General features: G+C 36.1%; 2 protein-coding genes across 7 annotated transcripts; one reads left to right on the top strand and one right to left on the bottom strand.

Annotated features, from left to right (window-relative positions):
- Positions 1-573: 573 nt before the first annotated feature.
- Positions 574-5,662, bottom strand: LOC105802074 (nuclear transport factor 2). Of its 3 annotated transcripts, none has more exons than XM_012633509.2 (9): positions 5,472-5,662; positions 4,635-4,826; positions 3,942-4,239; positions 3,628-3,854; positions 3,361-3,538; positions 2,811-2,932; positions 2,650-2,709; positions 1,647-1,710; positions 574-985 (listed from the first exon to the last, which is right to left on the bottom strand). In XM_012633509.2, exons 2-9 carry the CDS (start codon positions 4,824-4,826, stop codon positions 747-749), a joined length of 1,380 nt encoding a protein of 459 aa, XP_012488963.1. In that variant the 5' UTR covers positions 5,472-5,662; the 3' UTR covers positions 574-746. The 3 variants fall into 3 exon arrangements, with proteins under 3 accessions (XP_012488963.1, XP_052480076.1, XP_012488962.1); XM_052624116.1 differs by having other exon boundaries at positions 2,650-2,712; positions 3,361-3,502; XM_012633508.2 differs by having other exon boundaries at positions 2,650-2,712; positions 5,472-5,661.
- A 5,878-nt stretch (positions 5,663-11,540) lies between these two features.
- Positions 11,541-20,656, top strand: LOC105802076 (uncharacterized). 4 transcript variants are annotated; one of them, XM_052623048.1, is made up of 9 exons: positions 11,541-11,810; positions 13,542-13,787; positions 13,935-16,537; positions 16,650-16,762; positions 17,006-18,910; positions 19,084-19,132; positions 19,220-19,467; positions 19,566-19,664; positions 20,103-20,656. In XM_052623048.1, exons 2-9 carry the CDS (start codon positions 13,595-13,597, stop codon positions 20,326-20,328), a joined length of 5,436 nt encoding a protein of 1,811 aa, XP_052479008.1. In that variant the 5' UTR covers positions 11,541-11,810; positions 13,542-13,594; the 3' UTR covers positions 20,329-20,656. The 4 variants fall into 4 exon arrangements, with proteins under 4 accessions (XP_052479008.1, XP_052479007.1, XP_052479006.1 ...); XM_052623047.1 differs by having other exon boundaries at positions 13,538-13,787; XM_052623046.1 differs by lacking the exon at positions 11,541-11,810 and adding an exon at positions 12,276-13,127 and having other exon boundaries at positions 13,538-13,787; positions 16,662-16,762.
- Positions 20,657-21,994: the final 1,338 nt, after the last annotated feature.

The following is a 21,994-nucleotide window of genomic DNA, read 5'->3' as shown; positions in this document are numbered from 1 at the left end:
GACACCACCTGAGAGCCCTAAAGAAGCCTCAGAAAGCCCTAAGGAAACCCCAAAGTCTCCAGCACCTAATGCACCCAAAAGCGGAGGTCCAAGAAAATGGTTCGGATGCTTCTCTTGTTGCTCTTCGGGTTCTTGACAGAACTACTACTGCATTGCAATGAATGAACAAGCACCATGGATTCCATGTTAGCAGTACAAGTTTATGAGGGCTTCTATTTTCACTGTCATTTATCAATTTTTCTCCCTATTGTTGTTATTACATTATCCATTGAATTGAAAAACATTAAGATCCATTTATCTTAAAAGAATGCCAACTAGTCTTGGAAATTCAATTCAAACTCAAGTTTGAACACAAATAATTGAGCTTGAATCAATTTCAATCTTACCTCAAATAAAGTTCAAACTTTGAACATGGAACCAGATTGTTCTCGAACCTAGCTTTGAGCCAAGAATTTCAATTCGAGTTTGCGCTTCTTATAGCTAGATTACACCCCCTTCATGCATAAGCTATCGATTGATGCTTTCATGTAAATAAATGTAATAAGGGAAGATTTGAGAGCATATCATCAAAAATACCAAAAAAGAAAATTGATCAAAGAATCCAAAATAGTTTTATTCATTCACAACAGTTGGAACTTCATGAAGATTAAAAACTACGAATCTTTAGCTCCTTCATTACCTTTAGTTTATACTGTCAAAAGAATCACCTGGTCACTTTCTCAGCTAATGTCTGAAAACAAATAGAATTATGGTTTAGGGGCCACACCTTGACGGCCACCCGTTCCATTCTGATTAGCCCGCTGATAACTGTCTCCATTCCGTCCATCCGAACCTTTTGATCGTCCTGAAAACTCACCCTGGTTTCTGAATTCATTCCTGCCATAGCCTCCTCCTCGGCCACCGCTGAAGTTCCCTCGACCACGGAAACTGTCACTCCGAAACCCACCTTTACCTGATGTATACCTTGCTCTCCCACTGCTACCAACTGCAAAAAGCAGCAGTTTCTCAAGTATATTATATATTTCCAGAAATTCAATTACACACGTATGAGCATGGAAATCACATATTTAGATCAAATGTGAGCATTTAAAAACAACGTACAATAAATAATGAAATGTAAGGTTTGGACATAATAATAATAACACATGCAATATGTACAAAATTAGAATACAAATGATAGTTTAAATTGTGAGTAAATGAAATTTAAATAGGTAAATACATCAGATCAAGAATATTAAATGCACTCAATTGTGTATCATAAACTAGTATTGTCATTTTCTTGAGTTGGTATCAAGTTATCAATATATACAAACAATGTGGGTGAAAGACAAAAGTACCCTTATAATGATATAATTTATTTGAAATATGGTTATTTTAGTAATTTCTTTGACTAAGTTGGTGTCGAGTTGAATCATGACACCAACTCAGTCACAAACTTAAATAATAGTATAGATATATTATACAAATGCGGAACATATTGCATCACAGTGACGAATTTGAATTGAGACCATATTTTCCTAATCTCAGTATTATCATTAGATGAACTAAAAAGTCCAATTCATGCAAAACAATATTATTAGTAAAAATGGGAATTTTTATGAAATTTCAATGTTAAAAGCATTTTTCCCAAATAAATTTTGAATTACCTCGAGTACTTGTCCTCTTTTCTTCCACAGCAGCTTGACGATCCCCAATTGTGATCGGTGAAGCCTGAAATGCCATTCAGCACAAACATAAAAAGAAACATAAGGGATGATATTTAGTTAAATCTTCGATTTAGGATCTTAGAAGCCATTAATGTGTAAATTTTATAACATCCATAAAACACCAAGTTTAACATTTAATTGGGTTAAGCATTCAACTTTTCCAGCTTAATTTGACAAGGCTGTAAATAAGTTACAAACTACAAGATGAATATAAGGTCAGGGAGAATATCAGATGTAAATGTATAAGAAACATACAAGGTCCCTGTTTCATGGCTATATACTGTCTAAAAAGGTAACAAAGGAAATGAAAGAGAACACAGCTAAGTTACTTGGACTCAGGTGTGTCCGACACAGGTATGTGTAAATTTTTTTCACAGTTTGCATGTACATAAAAAATCCTAGGAGCATCATATTCTTCTACCCATGTTGGGTATGTAACAAATCATGAAGAGTTGGAGCAACATAAGATGCCAAATAAAGGAGGATTTGTTCTTTTAGACCAGCTGATGTGAGTACCTACACAAAAGGAAGAGTTTTTTTGAAGAAAGTTTTAGATGAAATCATCTAATGAAACACTTTTCAAGTGAGCCAAAAAGCCCAGGTAATCCATTCAATCATTCTGGCCACTTAGAAGACATTGATCTAAAATTTGGGTTCTATTTCTTGCTTCTTGTTTATTCATTTTAATTGCTTAGGGAAAGGATGAGGTTTAACATACTCCAGCACTTGATGAAAGGTTAACCCAATAAATGAGTACGTTTCTGTTTCAGTCAACTTTTGTGCTTCAATAACTTAACAGAACTTGTCTGACATTAGGCATATATTTGGTAGACTATAACTATGAAAACATTTGTTGTGTAAGATTGAATGGAAGAGTGACTTATGATGGTGATCATATGGCATCACATTTATAACGGTAGTGATAAAAGGTGTGAGACAATACCTCAAGTGCACTCTGCACTGAACTCGGAGTCTCAAATTCGACAAAACCAAAAGTGAACCCCTGCTGCAGGAAGCAAGAAATACATGTAACAGTAAGAACTGAGAATTTGAACTAGAAATGTCAAATAGGAAGCAGAAGGCCAATTTGATATATTAGTTAACCTTGTTACTTCTGACTTGGATGCCATTGCGCTTAATAGGTCCAAATTTTTTGAATGCCTCCTCAAGTTGTGCAGGTGTTGCATTATAAGGTAAATTCCGTACATATATGGAGTGTCCTTCAGCTTTGGTAAGAAGAAAGCACGTGAGGTTATATTTTAAAACAACAAAGAATCCGCATTAAGCATATCAAGAGGAAAGAAAATAGATATGACATAAAATTAACCATGTCAAAATCAAGTACATCTTCTTTACTCCCTTATCGGATAATTGATTAAAATTGAAAAGATAAGGATCTAGCTTCATCAAACAAAGAGAACAGCGTATGTTACTCGGACTCAAGTGTTAGTGTCGAATATTGGCAAGTGTCCAGCACAGGTATGTTCATTTCTTTCCTAGTGTTTCCATGTATTTGGAAGATATTTAGAAGGTTATACCCCTATAACCTATGCCTCGATATGCGTTGGATATGGTTACTTCATGAAAAATGAAGAGTTGGAGTGACACAGAGAACACTTGTTCTTCTATTAGCCATAAATGAAATTACAATTACCTTCCTCGTTTTCGTTGCTACTTTCAGGTGCACTATCACTATTAGGTACTGCTACTATTGGTGCTACTGGAGCAGGTTTTGCAGAAACATTTGATCGTTGCTCTGCAGGTACCACCCTTGCATATCTGGTAGTAACATTGACCTGAGTAGGTGGTGCATTACTTTTCATCACTTTGACCTAATATGTAATTCAGTGAGTTCAATCAAACATCAAAGGAACCACTAAAATATCAACAGAAAGATAAAAAGGAATTAACTTTAACTCACAATTGATGCATAGGATTTCTTTGGAGCATCTTCTAGAACTGCAGGAGTTGAATCATCAACCACAACACTCTCATTCTGGTTGACAACTTTTTGAGGCTCAACAACCTCTTCTTCAATTACTGAACCTTCCTCCTCATCTGAGGGGTCACAAACTTCAGCACCATTATTAATATCTTCGTCCTCAGGATAAGTCAATGGGTCCTCCACAGGGTGGTCATTAGAGGGCTCTGGAAGCAAAATGTAAATCAATTCCATGATTTGAGCGTGTCGAAAATACTACCGCAATGCCTAAAAAGAAAAGAATCAGGTCAAACCTGGTTCAGATGTCAAGACAGATGTTGAAGCCTGTTCGCTGACGCCATTAACTGGAATAGTGTTTTGCAACTCGTTGTCTTCAATGTACCTGAAAATATCATTTAAGACAAAGTAGCCTTTGTCTTGTGGAGCTAGAAAGAAGGTTTGAGTGAACTTCCTTCTAATATTATCTTTCCCTGTTAAGCATCCAGTTACCACTACAATGACCCCTTTCTCAAAAGAGTCCTGAGCATCTGCAGTTTTTATCTCTGCTGTATAGTCCTGGTAATTCAGCGATAGTACCTTCTCATTAATTGCCTGCTCCAAAGCAAATACCAGTGCACTAGTCAATAAAACCACGTTAAAGCTAAGATATAATTTAAAGAATGTCTATTCAATTTATAAAATTTAATATTACTGTATCAAATATATCTCCACAAACAAACATTAAAAATATCCATTCCTAAAGTTTAGCATATCCACCAAAGAAGCCATTAAAAGCTTCACCTAGGAAGGCTAAACATCCATACTTTTTGAAGTAGATTTTTCAATAGAATTACAAATTTTCAGAAATTATTCTCAAAAACTTGTTATCAACTTAGTCTAGCAACAGCATCTCCCACACAAAGGCCATACATTTTTGAATTCTTGATTACAATATGATAATGACTCCTGCCCCCTTCAAATGGGAAATTACTCCTGGCTAAACTTACTTGCATTGTTGTTACTGTAGTCATGTTGCCAACCATATCTGGCCGACTTAAACAACTTGAATCTTGATAAAATCTGTGCACCAGATTCGGTGATTGGTGAAGAATATGGTAATACTGCTCCACAAAAGCATTTCCAACGACTTGAGCACTGGGAGTATGAGTGTCAGCAGGACTTCCTTCCTGCATGGCCATCTGCACATGATATTCAAGTAACCGATAAACGAAACTTCAACTAATTATCATTTCATGACAACAGAAAATGAAGCATGAAAGAAAAGTACTTTTTGCAAGTAATGTTTAGAAATTACACTAAACATGAGAGTAGAGATCAATGAAATGTTTGCATAAACCCAAATGCCGAAAGCTCAACAAGCAAAGTGCGGATATTCAATCGCCTAGACAACTTTGACCAGAATAAAGCAGAACAAGAAGACATAAAGATGTTAAGAAACAAACCCTTTTTCCACCATAAAGCTAATTTACAATCTAAGAGATCTTTGTGCTAACATTAGACACTATACTATCAATTTTCAATCAATAAACAACTAACAATAAATACCCATCACTGGAAACAAACTCTTTATAAAGATATAAGGCATAGACATAGTTCTTTCAATCTACAAACAACTAAGACAATTTAATAAATAAAAGAAAACCCAAAAAGAACCCTTTTAACAGAAATAAATAGTATGAAGCATATTTAACAACAAAATTCAACAGGAAATAAAAGAACAAGATTTTGCAAGCGATTAGCATATCAATAATATACTGTAGCTATAACGATCAAATAGAGATCGATTGGAATCAATGATATGGGGAAAGCAATATCAAAAGTACCAGATTCGTGGGTGATTTGAGCTTAAGAGGGTGAGCGCAAGAAAGATTTGTGAGCTTTCAATAAAGCAGAGAGTGAGTGAGCGAAGCCCCAAACTGAAAAACGGGATGCGTTGCGTACGAATTGGGAAATGCGAAGGACAATAGCTACTTAGCAAGCAATGCCAAAGAGAAGATACTGATATTAAAAATGTGAAAATCGTTTTTTCTTTCTTTTTATTTCGTCCAAAGCCCATATATAGAGGTGTTCATCGTCGGATCTAAGCCCAATTCCAGAAAAAAATTCAGGCCGGTTCCGAGCTCAGCTCATCAACTAATCCATCCCATGGTTTTAAAAAATTAATAATAAATATCTTATTTTAATTTAATTATAAATTTTTGTTATTTTTTAATAGTAAACGAGCTGGTCCAAAACTAAAAAACCTTAACTCAAGCGCGCTCATGATATTAACATACTTTATACTCGTTCAAATTTGATCCAGCCCGAAATATGAACCTAAGATTTTATCCGAACTCGCTCATATTTGTAAATGACTAACTCAAACTCATTTTAAGCTTGCCTATTTTATTTAGGGTGGGTTTGGATGGGTGGTGCGTTTACCTGCGATTAGTGTAAAAACAGCGGTGGCGGTGAGATTAGATACTGTAGCGTGAGACAAAAAGTAAGCTAAACGCACCGCACCCAACCGCCGATCCAAACCCATCCCTAATATATATAGATTATTTTAAATTTAATATTTCCTCTTTTATTAACATTTTATATGTATACATCTTAATATTATAGATTTAGTTTTTATATGTTATGAATTATATAATATATTATAAGCATAAAAAGTGGGTTAAATCGAGCCGAGCCAAGTTTAGGTCCTAAATGTTTGAGCCCAAGCTTGACCCATATTTTAAATGGGTTTAATTTTTTTGTCTAATATTGTTTTTGGAGCTCAAAATTTTTATCCAAACCCTTTTAAATTTTAAGCTGCTGGCTTGGATGAAAAACTTGACTCATAAACATGTCTAACCTAATAAAGTCAGTATCAATATGGATTCAATTTAAATTATCATATTAAAATGTTACCAATGTTGGAGGAGTGGGTTCAAGTGCGCTGAAACACATTATCCTCCTATTTAAGGGATGGAAAAGGACTATGAATAATTTTAAGCCTTGTATAAAAGAAAACAAATATAATAAAAACCTACAATGAGATTAATATTTAAAAAATATTTAATTAAATTCATTTGAGAAGTTAATCGAAATTCAGATGATAAACTATTAAAAAAATCATTGTTTTACAGAATAACAAAGACAATAATTTTTTATATTTTTTATGTAAAATTTATAATAAATAAATAAATTTAAACTTACCGCATGAGACAGCCATTTTTAAAAATTTCTACTCAAAATAATATTTTTTCACCCAAAAAAAGAATATAAAAAAGTCTTAATCTTCGAGAATACACCGACAAACTCAATAAAAATAAAGAAAAGATGAAGGTTAAAGTTTCTAGAAACCTTTTTTATTTAATTTTGAGTCAGGTTTTGTATTTTCTAAGATTTATATATATATATATTTGGTGAAATCTAAAATTTATATTTAATTTTACTTTTGTATTTATATTTGTATACTTTTTAGTTTCTTAACATTTCCATATATTATTTCTCATGTTTTTATAATTTTTCAAATGATTCTTTAATAAGATGTATCTACCTAACATTGTTAAAAAATAAAATAAAATAGTTGACTGAATAAAGTTTAGGTATTAATTCCCTTGAGTGAAGTGTAAGATGTTTTTTTAAGAAAAAATTTTAGATTACAGTCCTTTTTCTACATTTTAGATAAGTATCTAGTTTGAAGGAAGCTATGATGGAGGCGACCGGTGATAGCTCAGAGGCTGATTGGATAACCAAAAAAGTAAGATTCAAGGCAAACGAACATGACTGCTGCGGCGTAGACATGGTGGTTGACTTTTCAAAGGGTTTCAGACCATACTTTAAAGATATAGTACCGATCGAACATAGTGCAGAGAAAGATTATAAGCGTACAAATATCGCTTTTGATGTAGATGAAGATGATATGTTGAAGTTCACGAGGGAGACGTAACTAAATCGGTTGTCAACGGGCTTCCGGCGATCAAGTTTCCAGACAGAATCCACAAGCTTATCAAAGACAGTATGGCAAGCACGATTATTATTAAGCTATTGGAAAGCGTATTAGCATTAGTGCGCTCACCAATCAGGCTTATGCTCTATGGAAGTCGTTTCCTTCCTTCAGTCTCATGGACATTGAAAATGGACAATTTTTTTTTGTTAAGAATAAATTTGGATGAACGGTGCGTTTACTTACGAGTAATGTAAAAACAACTATGACAGTGAAATTGAATATTGTAGCGATATTGTAGCCAACAAAAGAAACCTACTACTATGGTCCTTGGTTAAAGTAGTGGTTCGACTCAAGTTATTGATAGTCCTGAGTTGCAGGTTATACCTAACTTATCTCATTCTAGTTGTTCAATGTGTCACGGATCGCAAATCAAAGCTCATGACTATTACGCACAAAACGTCCATATATGTCAACTTATTATATGGGGCTCATTTGACTCTTATGAATTGACCTGATTCGTGAAAGTTATAGAGAAGCCCATTTACTTGAAGTATTGGTGGCTCAATGTAACACTCTAATAAAATTAGACTTATCAAGGTAAATAGTGTAAATCCAATAAAATTGTATAGAGTTTAAATCACTTAGTACTCTCAATCGTAGATAAACTCTAATTTGGATTGTTAACCTAACTCAAATCTATATTATTGATTTTGGAGAGTTCAACTATAAATATAAATAAAAATCTTTTCCTCATTTGTAATAATCCCGTTATATTCAAATATTATTGAGTTAAATAATATATTGGTATTAGTGTGCAGTGTGCACTACTTCATTGTGGCTTTTCAATTCTCTCGTTGCTCTATTCGTTTTGAGTTACTAATTTCATTATATTATTTGGTGTTTTCCAAAATCTTTGGGAGAAAGTCAAGCAGCAACTTAATTCTTTAGAGGCTATACTAAACTCTCCTTTCCTTGTCGAGCCACTCTAATAAAGTCCGTCTTGATGGCTATCCCTAATTTTTTCATGCAAACGATGACAATTCCGCGTGGCATTTGTAAAGAAATTGAGAAAGTTGCACAAAGCTTTATATGGGGCTCAAACCAGTTCTTGTTAAATGGTCAAAGTGTTGTCAACCACTAGAGAACGGTGGTCTTGATTTGAGATTTTTAATGGTGCAGAATTCTTCATTTTTGATGAATTAGCTTACCATTTGGTCTCAAATACTGATGCATTGTGGACTAGAGTACTTAAGGCTAAATATAACTTTGACAGTACCTATTGGATAGTCTTCATCGCACAAACTATTTCTTTGTGGCGATCCTTAGCTCGAGTTTGGCCCCTCTCGAAGGAGAATTTATACTGGTCGGTTGGGAATGGGGAAAGCATTAAAGCATCTACGGATTGTTGGATTAGTGAACGCGGGTTGAAGGGGTCCCTAATGATCCAGCTGGTGGCGTTGATTTGACTCTCAAGGAGCCCGTGACTGCTTCAGGGTATTGGAACTGGGATTAATATTGGAAACGTATTTTGTGCAAGGAAGACCTGGAGCTTGTTGCAGCCATTTTTCCACCCACCCCTGATGCGGTTCCTGATCGTTTGGTCTATAAATGGAATACGGACGGCATTTGCACGGTCCGATCAGCCTATTCTAACTGGTTGAAGGTTCTTGGGAAAATAGTAATAAGGTTTGGTCTTTGGCGTGGAAGTATAAGGGCTTCCAACGAATCCGTCAATTTTTTTGGTTAGTTTTGAATGGCCGAATTTTGACGAACAGCGAGGGATGTCGTAGAGGGTTCTCTAATGACCCCTCCTGTGGCTGTTGCGGACACGTGTTAGGAGACGCTTTGCACGTTTTCCAGATTGTCCTTTAGCTCGCACGATCTGGTCCCAAGTTCTTCCTCGAAGATTGATGATTAATGAGTTTTTATCTAGTTCGTTAGTGCAGTGGTTGTTCAACAATCTTTCTAAAATATGGGGAATAGACTTTGAAGATATGGACTGGGGAACCCTATTTGGGATTGTTGTATGGAAATATGGAAGCAAAGGAACCAATTTTTATTTGCTGGTATACATAGTAATGCTGTCAGCATTATAACGGGTTGTGTGAGTTGGGCGAAATCTGTTAAAAGGAATGCTTTGGTTCTTGTATCTTGTGGCACGTGTAGAAGGATATCAACAGGATGGGAACCTCCAGCGGATAATTCCGTGAAGCTTAACACTGATGGAGCATGGAGATCATCCGACCGTGCAGGCTGCAGCTGTTGCTGGAAGGTTCGTTCGGGATAAGAATGGGAAGTGGCTGTGGGGATATACAAGAAGCCTGGGACGCTGCTCGGTATTAGAAGCGGAGTTGTGGCAGATCCTGGATGGTTTGGACTTGCTGTGGAAGCATGGGTACCGGAATATCGTAGTGGAATCGAACAACGCTGCTGCTGTGAAGCTTCTAATGAACGAGGGGAATGCGCGACAGAGCATAGCTGTGGCTCGTAGAATCCGGTCGATCTTGAAGCCGCCAGTTGCAATGGAGCATATTCTGGTTTTGGATAGTACCTGTACAGGGACTACTCCCGATATTTTTAATCTTTGTTTTATTCAAAAGAAAAAAAATATTAAGATGAGAAAAAATCATAAATATCAAATTAAGAAAATATAATCAATGGTCAAATGTAAATTTAAGCCATTAATTAAAATATCTAAAACAATCTATATTAAATTTTTTTTAAAAATCATAAAAAACGTGATATTCATTGAGAGAGAGTACAAATATTTTCAGTTTTCATTTAATATATATATATATTCTGTTTAATATATATTTGAGGGTCGTTGAATATTTTCCAATATCAAACACTAAGCCTTAGATTAAGAGCAATATTACATTTTGTCCTCTTAATTTAAAAAAATAGGTAAATTAATCTCTATATATTAGATCAATGAATAAATTAATCTTTTGTTAAAAATTTCATTTATTTTACTTTTAAAATTAGTTTATGCATATTAGCGTGATGTACAAGTAGTATGCCACGTGTCATTATTTGATTATTTTGTCAACCATATTAGTTTTTAGTAACACAAATGGATGAATTTTTTTAACAAAAATGAACAATTTATTTTTTGATTTAACATGTAAAGATTAATTTGTCCCTTTTTGAGTAGATGGAGGAAAATGTAATTTGATTCCTAATATAAGGACCTCCATAAGACTTTTACCAACATTGGTAAGTTCCATGTAAAAGTAAAAAAAAACTCCCTATACTGTACCCTAAATTACATTTTAGCCCTTTTATTGAAAAATGGGCTAATTAGTCCTTATATGTTAGAGGAGAGAGCAAAACAACCATGACGTTAAAAATTGATGTTTATATAAGATATAATAGCAAATCTAGCCTTCAAACTTTACGAATTTATTCAATTTGACCCATATTCCTCTATTGGGTCGGTGTTGTTAAGAATAGGGGTTAAATTAAATAAATATGTAAAGATTGACGGCTAGATTTACTATTATATCTTATATAAATACCAAATTTTAACAGAGGATTGTTTTGCTCACTCATCTATCATATAAGGGTTAGTTTACCATATTTTTAGTAAAAGGCTAAAATACAATTCAAAATAGATATAATGACATTTTGGATTTTTAACTTATATAATTATTTATTGACGTAATATATAAAACAATAATATACTATCAATAATAAACACACATGAACAATTATACAAGATACTATGTTAGCGCTTGAATGTCACATCAGATTTTCATATTTATTTGATCAATTTGACAAAATTAAAAGTATAAAAGCTAAATAAAACAAAAAGCAAAAAAAAGCGCTAAATTGATTTTTTTAACCTAAGTTGAGGGTTTAAAATGTCATTATGCGTTCAAGAGATAATAGAGGGGTTTTGTTGTATTTTTAGATAAGTTTCATACTTTTCCATTTGATTAAATGGGTACTGATTAAATCGGTTGCCCGAACATTTGCACAATTCAGTAACTCTATCCTTATTAAGCTTCGACTCCCAACCTCACCTTCGGGTCCAAACCTCATTTTGCTCCGCTCTCTGATCGTTGAAAGTTTCGCATTAATTAAATCACTTTATCTCTCTCTCCCAGCTAAAAAGATAGAAAAAGAAAAAATCTCTTTCGCTTTCAAACCCTAACTTTTTTTTTCATTTAAAATTTTCCAGAATTTTTTTGACACTCTTCAAGATCGGTTTTTTTCGAGCTTAGTTCTTCACTACTTTACTGTAAGTCCACTTCTCTTTCTTTCTTTCTCCTGAAACTATAATGCCTTTGTTTGTTCAACACATATCGAGCTGCTGCATTTGTGTTAGTGTTAGGGCTCTGGTATTCTAGGGCTGGGCAGTTAATATTATTTATGTTGTAGTTTTAGTTGTGGTGGGAATTGTTTGCTTTTTGTTCGATCTTTTGTTGTGTTGGTTAGAAATTTGAGTTTCTTTTACGTAATTTTGAGTTTTAGTGTTTGTTTGATTGTATTGAAAATGGGTTGTGCTGGGGAAATGTTATTTTGAGCAGTTGCAAAGCTTAAAATGAGCTGAAGTTATGATAGTTCTTTTCTTCCTGCTCTGTGAAGGGTTATGAAATTTTTATTCTGATTTATTAGCGTTTATATTTAATTTAGTTTCCTATATTTCTCATTAGTAGTGGATTTATGTTAGTATTTCACATTTAGTGGCTGCTTTGGTTGCTTTTTGAATGTCCTTTTCCTTTTTATGGTATTTGGAGTTCATTGAGCTTGCTAGGGTAGTCTTTGATGCTTTTAATGTTCATTTTTGTTTCCTTTTTCCTATTCACTGATGCTTACTTGGTTTTAGTACTAGCTTTCTGCTTTCCGTATCTTTATTTGTTTGGTTTGCCAGACCGTGCTTCTTTTATGTACATCTGAATTTTGTGATCTAGTGAGCTCTACCTTCATTAATTTGACCTATATGAATTTATGAAGCTTGTATTTTTACTCTTTACTTTTTCCATGTCCATTAACAAGAATGCACCATAAATAAGAAAACAAACAAAAAAGTGGCATTAGATTGTTGGAGTGATGAAATAAGAAACTTAATTATTAGGTTGTGAACAACTTGCCACTTATTATGAATTCAGAGTAAACTCTTTTCAGCATATTTAGCATCAGAACGCTCCTCACCCTTGTTTAGGGTATTCAGGAATGTGCTTACGAAAATTTACATACAGGATGTTGTCTTTCCTCATTCTGCTTCCTTGGTTGGGTTGAGATACCAATTTAAGAAGCTTTAAGAATGCAAGGGAATGTGGGCTAATGAAAGTCTGAATGGAAGTAGAATTATTTGTGAAGTCTATACTATAGTAGTTAGCTGGAGGAGGATGTCAAGCTTCATGAGTTTATATTGTATTAGGAGTTAGATTGATTGCAAAAACAGTGAAGGTTTTATACGGAAATGTTTGTGTGGTTTTTCACTTGGGTGGCTATTTTGTGGACAATGAGTGATTATTCACCTTGGTTGGGTGAGCTTTTTGTACTTGGTTCATCTTGCTCCATACTGGAAATACATCTGTCTCTTCTTTCCTTGGTAAGTGTTTACTGGGTCTTCATTGTCCGCTCCCTTCTATATCTCTGTGTTGAGCCTAGATGGAATTTGATTAATGTTTGTTCAATGAGCTTGCATTCTTCATTCAATACCCAAAATGTTGTATTTTAATGGGAGGCTTCACAGAATCTCTTATTGCTTGTACCTAAGGTTGAAGCATAGCTGTTTTAGCTAAATACTCGAGTTCCTAGCTTGACTTTTGGAGTTGGAAGATCATCTACTATTCAATAGCTAATATCTTTTGAAATATGGCATCTGGAGTGAATTTTAAATGTACAGACGAGTTATGTTTCTAATTCCAATTTGATTTAATGAAGGATTCATATGATTGTGTGCTCTATAATGGAATTTCAGGCATGTGAAAACTTTAACTTAATTCTTTTTTCTTGTAGGTAGTAATTTTCTTCTCACAAAAATTTAGCTGCCGAATAGTTTTGGCTGGATTATCTATGCCTGGGAACGAAGTTGGAGACAGGATCCATAATTTCCTTGGCCAAGAGAGTTTCTCCCAGGGTCAGCATCAATCACAGGTTATTGATGGTACCTGGCCTGGCTTAAGTAACAATCTCTGGGTTGGAAGCCAGAGACAAGTTGGCGGGCCTCTTGTTTCCAGTTTGAAGAATTTAAGTGTTCATCAATTAGGTAATAATTAAGGCATCTTGATTGTTTTTCAGTCTCTACTTGCTCTGGTACAACAATTATTGTACCGAGATATTAATCCATTGTTGTTACATGCTTCTAAACTACTTTTTAATTTGACATTATTTTATTTTCCTTTGGCATTAGCAGAGTCTGACAGAGGACATGGTGGTCAGTCTTCAAGCCTGCAGCATGGGGTTTACTTCAGTCAATCAGGTCTGAGGCCTGACTTTGCCAGAAGTCAATTGCAAAACCAATCACCAACTGCAAATGGCTATATACAAGGGCATCGGGCTTTCTCAGCAAGGCAGAATGAAACAAACTTTTTAGGAGCATCATCTAGAGGCTTGTCAGTTCTTGATTCACCAACTGAAAATGGCCCTGATTTTCATAAAAAAAATTTATCAAGGTTAGAACCTACTGAATCTCCCAAAAATTATGATTTTTTTGGAGGGCAACAACAAATTAGCGGAAAGCATCCTGGCATGATCCAATCTTTGCCAAGGCAGCAATCAGGTATGACTGACATGCAGCTGTTACAGCAACACGCTATAATGCAAGAATTACTGAGACAACAACTTCCAAAGCCACAGTTTCACCTACCAGAAGCAAGGCAGTTGAGCTCTACGAATCAGGTATCAGACAGCCTTTCTCCAGCTCCAATCAATGGTGTTCCTGTCCGTGATGTTTCAAATCATACCTGGCAGTCTGAGCACATGACACCAAATGCAAATTGGCTACAGCATGGTGCCTCTCCAGCCGTGCAGGGATCCTCTGGTGGATTTATGTTTTCCCCTGAACAAGGGCAGAAGCATTTGATGGGATTGGTTCCTCAACAGGTTGATCAGTCATTTTATGGGATTTCTACCACTGGTGCAAGAGGAAATCCATATCAATATTCTTCTGCTCAAATGGATAAACCTTTAATACAGCAGGTGCCAGCTAGCAGTAATTCCTTTCCGGGTAATCAGTCTGCTATGTATTCAGATCAAGTTGGCTTGCAAGATGGAACTTTGATTTCTAGACAGCATGATCAGGGTAAAAATGTATTTGGGGCTGTGGCTGTGCAAGGTTTAAATAGCGTTCATTCACAGAACTTGCAGCAAATGGTTATCCAGCCAAAAAATGCTGTGATGCAACAGTCTCCTCGGAGGCAAGAACATTGCAGTCCTCCAGAAGCATCCCTGGAGAAGTCAGCAGTTCAGGTTTCCTCCTCCCAGAATGTGGCTATGCTGGATCCAACTGAAGAAAAGATTTTGTTTGGTTCAGATGACAGTATGTGGGATATCTTTGGAAAGAGCACCAACTCGGGTTCAGTATTGGATGCTACAGACTCTTTAGGGGGATTTCCTTCTCTGCAAAGTGGAAGTTGGAGTGCTCTTATGCAGTCTGCTGTAGCAGAAACACCGAGTAATAAAATAGGGGTACAGGAAGAGTGGAGTGGTTTGGGTATGCAGAATTGTGAACCTCCAAATGGGAACATGCCTGCATCAACTGTCAATGACGTCAGCAAACAGCTATCCCCTTTGACTGATTACAACTTGCAAAAGGCCCTGACTTTGAACTCTAAGCCGTTTCCCATGTCTATGGATGCCAATATCAATTTTGACTTTTGTAGTGTTCCTGGGGTTCAACAATCAGGAGTTCAGACTGCAAATGAACAGATGAGGATGCATAATGATACCCCTCAGAGGTCTGTTCAACAGCTAACAGACGGACGAAGCAAATGGTTATATCAGAGTCCTCTACAAAAGAATGCAGCTGAAAGTGCTCAACTCTTGGAAAATGTTGCTCAGAGTCCTGATGTGCAAGTAAGTGCAAGGAATGCAGCTGAAAGTGCTCAACTCTTGGAAAATGTTGCTCAGAGTCCTGATGTGCAAGTAAGTGCAAGGAGCATTTCAAGTCCCCAAGGCATAGCTGCATATGATCCTCGTGGTCAAATCCACAATAAGCCAAACAGTTGGAACTTTGTTGAGTCTGCATCACGTAGTGGTGGTGCCATATCAAAAAGTCAGGATGCTGAAAGCTCGTTGCAATCGTCTCAGAATAATGATCACGTAGGTTCTATGTATGAGAGAGGTCATGGTTCTGCTCTTGATCATCCTGAATCACGGAATGTGAATTCCAGCTTGGGAAGCCCAGAGGTGAATAGGGAAGGCTTTGATCAGGATAATGTTGCTGCAATAACAGATTCAAGAACCACAAGGGTCACCAAGGAGAGCAGCCAGCAGCTTCCAAACAGCCATAATCTTACTCTCTGGAGAAGCATTGATTCTAAAGTAAATTCTGGATTAAGCAGGATGCCAGCAAATTTTAAGGAAAATCTGGATAAGAGTCCTCAAGCTTTTGATTCCTCTGGAAATAATTACTTGGACAAGGGACTGTCTGAAGCAAATATGGAGAACCTCAATGTCAAAGAAAATTCAAATGACAGTTTTCGCCGTAACTTATCCCACCATACTTCCACTGGTGGCAATAGAGAAAATGTCTGGTTGGATGCAAATGATCCACAGGGAGCAAAACAGAAGTCATCTGTTCAAGTTAGTCATAAACCTTATGGAACCCGTAACTTTCAGTATCATCCTATGGGGGATCTGAATGCGGAGGTTGAACGTTCTTATGGAACTAAAAGTGTCACACAAATGCAGGGAATACCCAATGTTTCCCAAGGATCTAAAGTTCATGACCAAGGATATTTTGGGCAGTCAAAATATACTTGTCATGCTGCTGGAGAGTCTACAGACACTGAAAAGGTTATTTTCTTTGTTTGGCCGTATATGTTAATGGTTTGAAATAGCCTTTCTTTTATTAATGTAGCCTTCAGAAGACCAAACATTCTTTTATTAACTTTCTTCTGCATATTAGGGTTGTTTTCAGGGCATTCAAGTAGACGAGGTACCTTCCAGAAGCTCAAATCCTGGTTCTTCATGTGAGAGATCTTTTGGTGGTTTTATGCCAAACAAGACAGCTTCAAATAGGTAGGCGAATATTTTGTACTTCTCAATTTTTAGCTCGACTTGAATATTGCTTTTCTCAATTCTTATTGTGGATGTTACTGATATGTACGATATAGTCTTTTGGATTGTTAAGCTATGATGGTAAAAACTCATTCATCATCATATGACATTTGAAATATGGTAAAGCCAACAATTCTGCTTTCCTTACCATTACATTTGTGCTATTTACTTTTTCTTGTGCCCTGAGTTTTCAAATTTTTGCAGTAAAAATATGTTGGAGCTTCTTCAAAAAGTTGATCAGCCAAGGGAACATGGTACTGCAACACACTTGAGCTCTTCTGAACGCAATCAATCATCTGAAATGCCAGATGCAGAGACTTCTGATGGATCTGTAGGCCAATTTGAGTATAATAAGCCTTCTGCATCTCAGGGTTTTGGTTTAAAACTGGGTCCTCCATCTCAAAGGTTTACTATTCCAGATCGTGTAATTTCATCTCAGAGTTCTCTGCTAGGAGTTAATTCTTTAAATTCAGTTCATGTTTCTTCTGAGGTAGGAAGGAAGGATCGTACATGGTTGGGTTCAACAGCTTCTGGTCAGTCCTCGACTCATGGAGCATCCCATGAAGATATTACGAATAATGTTTCAAGTGTTTCTGGTCTAACCGGCAATAAATGTTCTCAGTATAATATCCAGGGCAATGTTTCTGCGGGTTTTACCTCTGATTATTCTTATTTAAAAAGTCATCTTCAAAGCCAGCATTTTATTGGTGCGGGTAGACAGATGACACCAAATGAATCTGTCAATGCACCTTTTGTTGGGTTGGCATCTGAGTCAAAGCAGATTGATGACTCTTCTGAGAGAGCTCGAACTAGTCAATTGGGTGGCAAATCAGCACCTCGCAAACGTAAAACTGCTCCAGATGACGACTTTTCTTCTTCAGAGACTTCTTTTCCTATTAGTAGCACTGGAAAACAAAACCTTGCACAGGATTCAGGTCAGCAGTTTCCGGTGTTGGAGGCTATGCCAGCTTCACAACCCTCTGCCACTGCTGAATCTTCTCAGCATGGTGCTTATACGCAAATGCCCAATGTTTGGACCAGTGTCTCAGCCCCAGAACATTTATTAGGAACTCGGTTCTCTCAGGCGTCACAAAATTTGTTGAATCCTCATCAACAGTCAAATATTAACTCAGAAAAAACTCTTCCTGGATCAGAGAAGCTAGATGATCAAATTGCGCAGGCAGGAAATAGTGGCCAATCTGAGTTCCCTGCAGGCTTTGCTAAACCAAAAAGCTTTGTTGGAGAAGAGCAACCAGAAAAAGCTCAACTGGGACTATCGGAGAATAATGCCATCCAAAATCCTTTAAGAATGCAAAGAGACATTGAAGCTTTTGGCCGTTCTTTAAGACCAGATAGTGCTGTCTGTCAGAATGATTCATTGTTGCATCAGGTACAGGCGTTGAGAAATACAGAGGTTGATCCAAGGAGTGTTAAAAAATTTAAAGGTCCACCTCCAGACTCTGGTTTGGATGCTCAGCAGGAAAGTTCCCAGGGTGCAGAGCAGTTATCTTATGGATCCAGTACTACGATGAGAGATGCCCTGGTTAACCGTACTTCAGTTCCTTCTGGAGATTCTAAAATGCTGAGCTCTTTATCAAACACTGGAGATAACCATGAGACACAGTTATCTGCTGATAATATGTTGGCATTTGTTCGGAATGATCCCCAACATTTCTTCAATTCTAATAATTCAGCTCCTAATATTAGGGTTGAACACTCTCAGATCAGTCCTGAGATGGCTCCATCCTGGTTTAATCAGTGTGGGGCAATTAAAAATGGGAAAATGTTGCCCATATATGATGCTCGGAAAATTGCCATGATGAATGCTACAGAAAAAGCATCCATTGTTGGCTGGGCTTCTGACAGGTTGCCTGTTCATTCAAGTAAGCAGATTAATACCGTTGCTGATGCTAGTCTGATGGATAAAGCCCGGGAAAGCTCAAACTTTATGCCAATAGCAAGTGAGTACATCTCCCCTCACTCACTGCCACCTGATATTGCAAATCAGAATTTGGTTGTGAGAGCAAAGAAGCGCAAAAGTATGATGTTTGAGTTTCTACCATGGCATAGAGAGGTGACTCAAGGTTCTCAAGGGCCTCAGAACATCAGGTGAGTGGAGTCAATATCCCGTTTGTTGCAATGACTTCTAACATTTTACATGTTGATGGTCCAAAGTGCTCAAAATTTTCTGATTGATAATTTGCTAACATGCAAAATATAATTGCTCTCCTCTCACTATCCTATTGTTTTTTGTTCTTTTTGGAATTATCTATTGATTACAGTGTGGCAGAAATGGAATGGGCTCATGCAGCAAATTGGTTGATTGAGAAGGTGTGTTCAATGTCAGCTCTGAATGTTTGTTTTTCCTTCTTAAAACTCCGAGAGTTCTCAGCTTACAGACATTGATCTTAATTGCAGGTTGAGGATGAATCTGAAATGATTGAAGATTGGCTGCCAGTTTTTAGATCCAAAAGAAGGCTTGTTTTGACAACACAGCTTATGCAGCAACTACTTCGTGCTCCTCCAAGAGTAGTTCTTTCTGCAGATGCCAGCAAAAACTATGAGACTCTGACCTATTTTGTTTCTAGATCAGTTTTAGGGGATGCATGCAGCACGGCATATATACCTGAAAGTAATACAGCTGTTCCTCCTGGAAGTGGAAGCATGTAAGAACTGGTTAATTATTTCTGAAATCCTTGAGCATCTTCTTTTTTGTGAGCATACCATCTTACTGATGATTTTTTTTTTGTCTATTTGCTTTTAGCCTCTCTAAAAAGCTTAGGGAGGACAGAAATCAACTCATCTTAAAGGCTGCAGAAGAGTTTATCATCAGGGCAAAGAAGCTGGAAAACGATTTACAGAGGTAACTTGCATAAACTTTTTACCATTCATCTTCATGCATAATATCTCATCCAGTGTATATTTAGGAGTCTTGAAGTTCAACATTTTGTGTTAAGTACTTCCGTCACAGACCACCCATTCAGTTTATTATTTTGTTGTCTCATGGGTGTGTCAACATGTCTGAATTCAGAATTTGATATTGTTTGTTCATTCGCTTTATTTTAGAAGTAATATTTTGCTTGGGGCTCGACTAAACCTAGTAATCTGTGCATTCTCATTGTGTTTTATGCCGTATCTAACTAATATTGCCGAGTCTAGGCTAGACTGCACCTCTATTTATTTGTTACTTTTGGATAATTTTCTTTGCTTTGTTTGGTCAATGCAGCCACCATTTATGGTTTTGCCTTAAGCTCATCATGATTTTGTTGTTGTGTCTAATATTTGCTCTGTATTTAAGCAGTCTGGACAAGAGAGCCTCAATCTTGGACTTGGGACTGGAATGTCAGGATCTAGAGAAGGTTTCAGTCATCAATCGTTTTGCAAAGTTCCATAGCCGGGTGCAAGCTGACGGGGCTGAGACCTCATTGTCCTCAAATTTGAGTCCTCGCAAATTCTCCCAAAGATACGTTATCGGAATACCAATGCCTAGGAATCTACCTGATAGGGTACAATGTCTTTCACTTTGATCATTAATTGATTGATATTTTTTTGTTGTTTTTTGTTGGGGAAGGGGGGTTGGAGGAGAATGAACGGCCATTGTTATCCGTCATTCTTCTCTTACTATGCTCCAAGTTCTTTTGCTCATAATTGAAGCACACAAACAAATATGTAGGATAAGAAGCACGTAGATCTTCACACATTGTAGGCCATTGATTCTTCATGCTGATCAGGTTTAAGCATTTTGAAATTTCTTGGTTGTATGCATGTATGTATGTATGATGTATGCATGCGTGTATGTATGTATGTAATGTATGTATCGAAAGAATTGGAATAAAAAATCAATCTTCATTGGAAGAGCTGCTTGCCAACCCACCTGCAAAATTGTCCTTGTTGCCGCATCATCACCAATTACCATCATCTTCTTCAAAACCAACCTGGATTTTGATCCATGCTTAAAAACTGACATTATCACAGACTGAATTTCACTTATTCCGCCATAACCGTATCCGATCATATTCACAATCAAGAATGGGACGATATTTTATCAAATTGGATGTATCCTAATTTCATGCTATTTGAAATGTAAAAGCATGGTCTTGTAATCTTGAATATTCAAAGGTATAAATCTCAAAACTCAAAACGAAATCTGATTTTAGTTAATATTAGACATGAAATGTCGATTTAATTTAATTTAATTTAATTTTTACGTGTCATAAGTACAATAGATACAATTATTGACGTACTGTAAATTGACATATTATTGTTCGATTATATTGATCGAATTCGAATCATTATGAAGTATATTTGAACCATAATAGAACAATCTGTATCTCGTTAAATAAAATAAACTAACAAAATATAAAAATAGAGATATACTAAAATGTTACTCGTCAAACTACTCGTTTAAAATAGAAATAGAGTAACATTCCAATAATGTATAAAATGTATCAAATAGGAATATACTAACAAATCAAATATTCCATATGATGAGTCTTCGGTAAACCCCTTGGCGCGGTTTTGTACGTGTCCAGTACGATTTATCAATCAAATCAATGCTCGCCCTTTTCTCCTTTAATTTTGGCGCAAAACAGAATCCAGTCCACTCGTCAACTTCTTTCCAGTTTGACTAATTCTTTTATTTATTTCTTCGTAAAACTGACTGAAAGCAGTCACTTTTCCCAACTTCGAATTTTCCAGCCTAGATCTGAAAATAAAAAAATTTGACCTCCCTCTACCAATTTGCCACGTGTTCTTCCTTAGCCTAACTTCTTTTTTGGCTTATACACTCGTCGGTACGAATATGAAAGCCACCTAAACCGGCGAGTTTGAATTTGAAGTACAAATTGGAATAGTCGCCCCCATGTTGACAAAACCTTTCAGACAAGTCATCGTGTCGGCCATGCCGGCCTCGCACGTCCCAATTTTATTGTTAGAATTTTCTTTTACTGAGGATAAATAGTGGTGGTAAAAAAGTATAATAATTCTAAGATTAAAAAAAAAAATTATTATATAGGAGGATAAATCGGTCTTATTTCGGATCAAAATTTCAATTGCTAATACAAACATTGACTAAATACTATTTAGTTATCATTTTAAAATTTATTCTTATTAAATTGAAAGAACATTTATTAGTTTTTTAAATCACTTTAATTGATGTCATTTCTAACATTGCCCTTCTATCATTTAATAATA

Source organism: Gossypium raimondii, chromosome 11 (assembly GCF_025698545.1).
Source record: "Gossypium raimondii isolate GPD5lz chromosome 11, ASM2569854v1, whole genome shotgun sequence".
NCBI classification, from domain to species: Eukaryota; Viridiplantae; Streptophyta; class Magnoliopsida; order Malvales; family Malvaceae; genus Gossypium; species Gossypium raimondii.
Note: the sequence above shows the minus strand (reverse complement) of the source record. Positions and strands in the feature narration are given on the sequence as shown.

What these genes read in the sequence shown, in the direction of transcription:
- LOC105802074 (XM_012633508.2), bottom strand. Translation starts at nt 4,826, where the DNA reads ATGGCCATGCAGGAAGGAAGTCCTGCTGACACTCATACTCCCAGTGCT. An exon ending in TAGCAACGAAAACGAGGAAG is followed by an intron (nt 2,933 to 3,360) that starts GTAATTGTAATT and finishes TTCTTACCAAAG; the next exon opens with CTGAAGGACACTCCATATAT. An exon ending in CAGTGCAGAGTGCACTTGAG is followed by an intron (nt 1,711 to 2,649) that starts GTATTGTCTCAC and finishes ATGGCATTTCAG; the next exon opens with GCTTCACCGATCACAATTGG.
- LOC105802076 (XM_052623045.1), top strand. Translation starts at nt 12,996, where the DNA reads ATGTTTGTGTGGTTTTTCACTTGGGTGGCTATTTTGTGGACAATGAGT. An exon ending in CAAGGGCCTCAGAACATCAG is followed by an intron (nt 18,911 to 19,083) that starts GTGAGTGGAGTC and finishes TATTGATTACAG; the next exon opens with TGTGGCAGAAATGGAATGGG. An exon ending in CTGGAAAACGATTTACAGAG is followed by an intron (nt 19,665 to 20,102) that starts GTAACTTGCATA and finishes GTATTTAAGCAG; the next exon opens with TCTGGACAAGAGAGCCTCAA.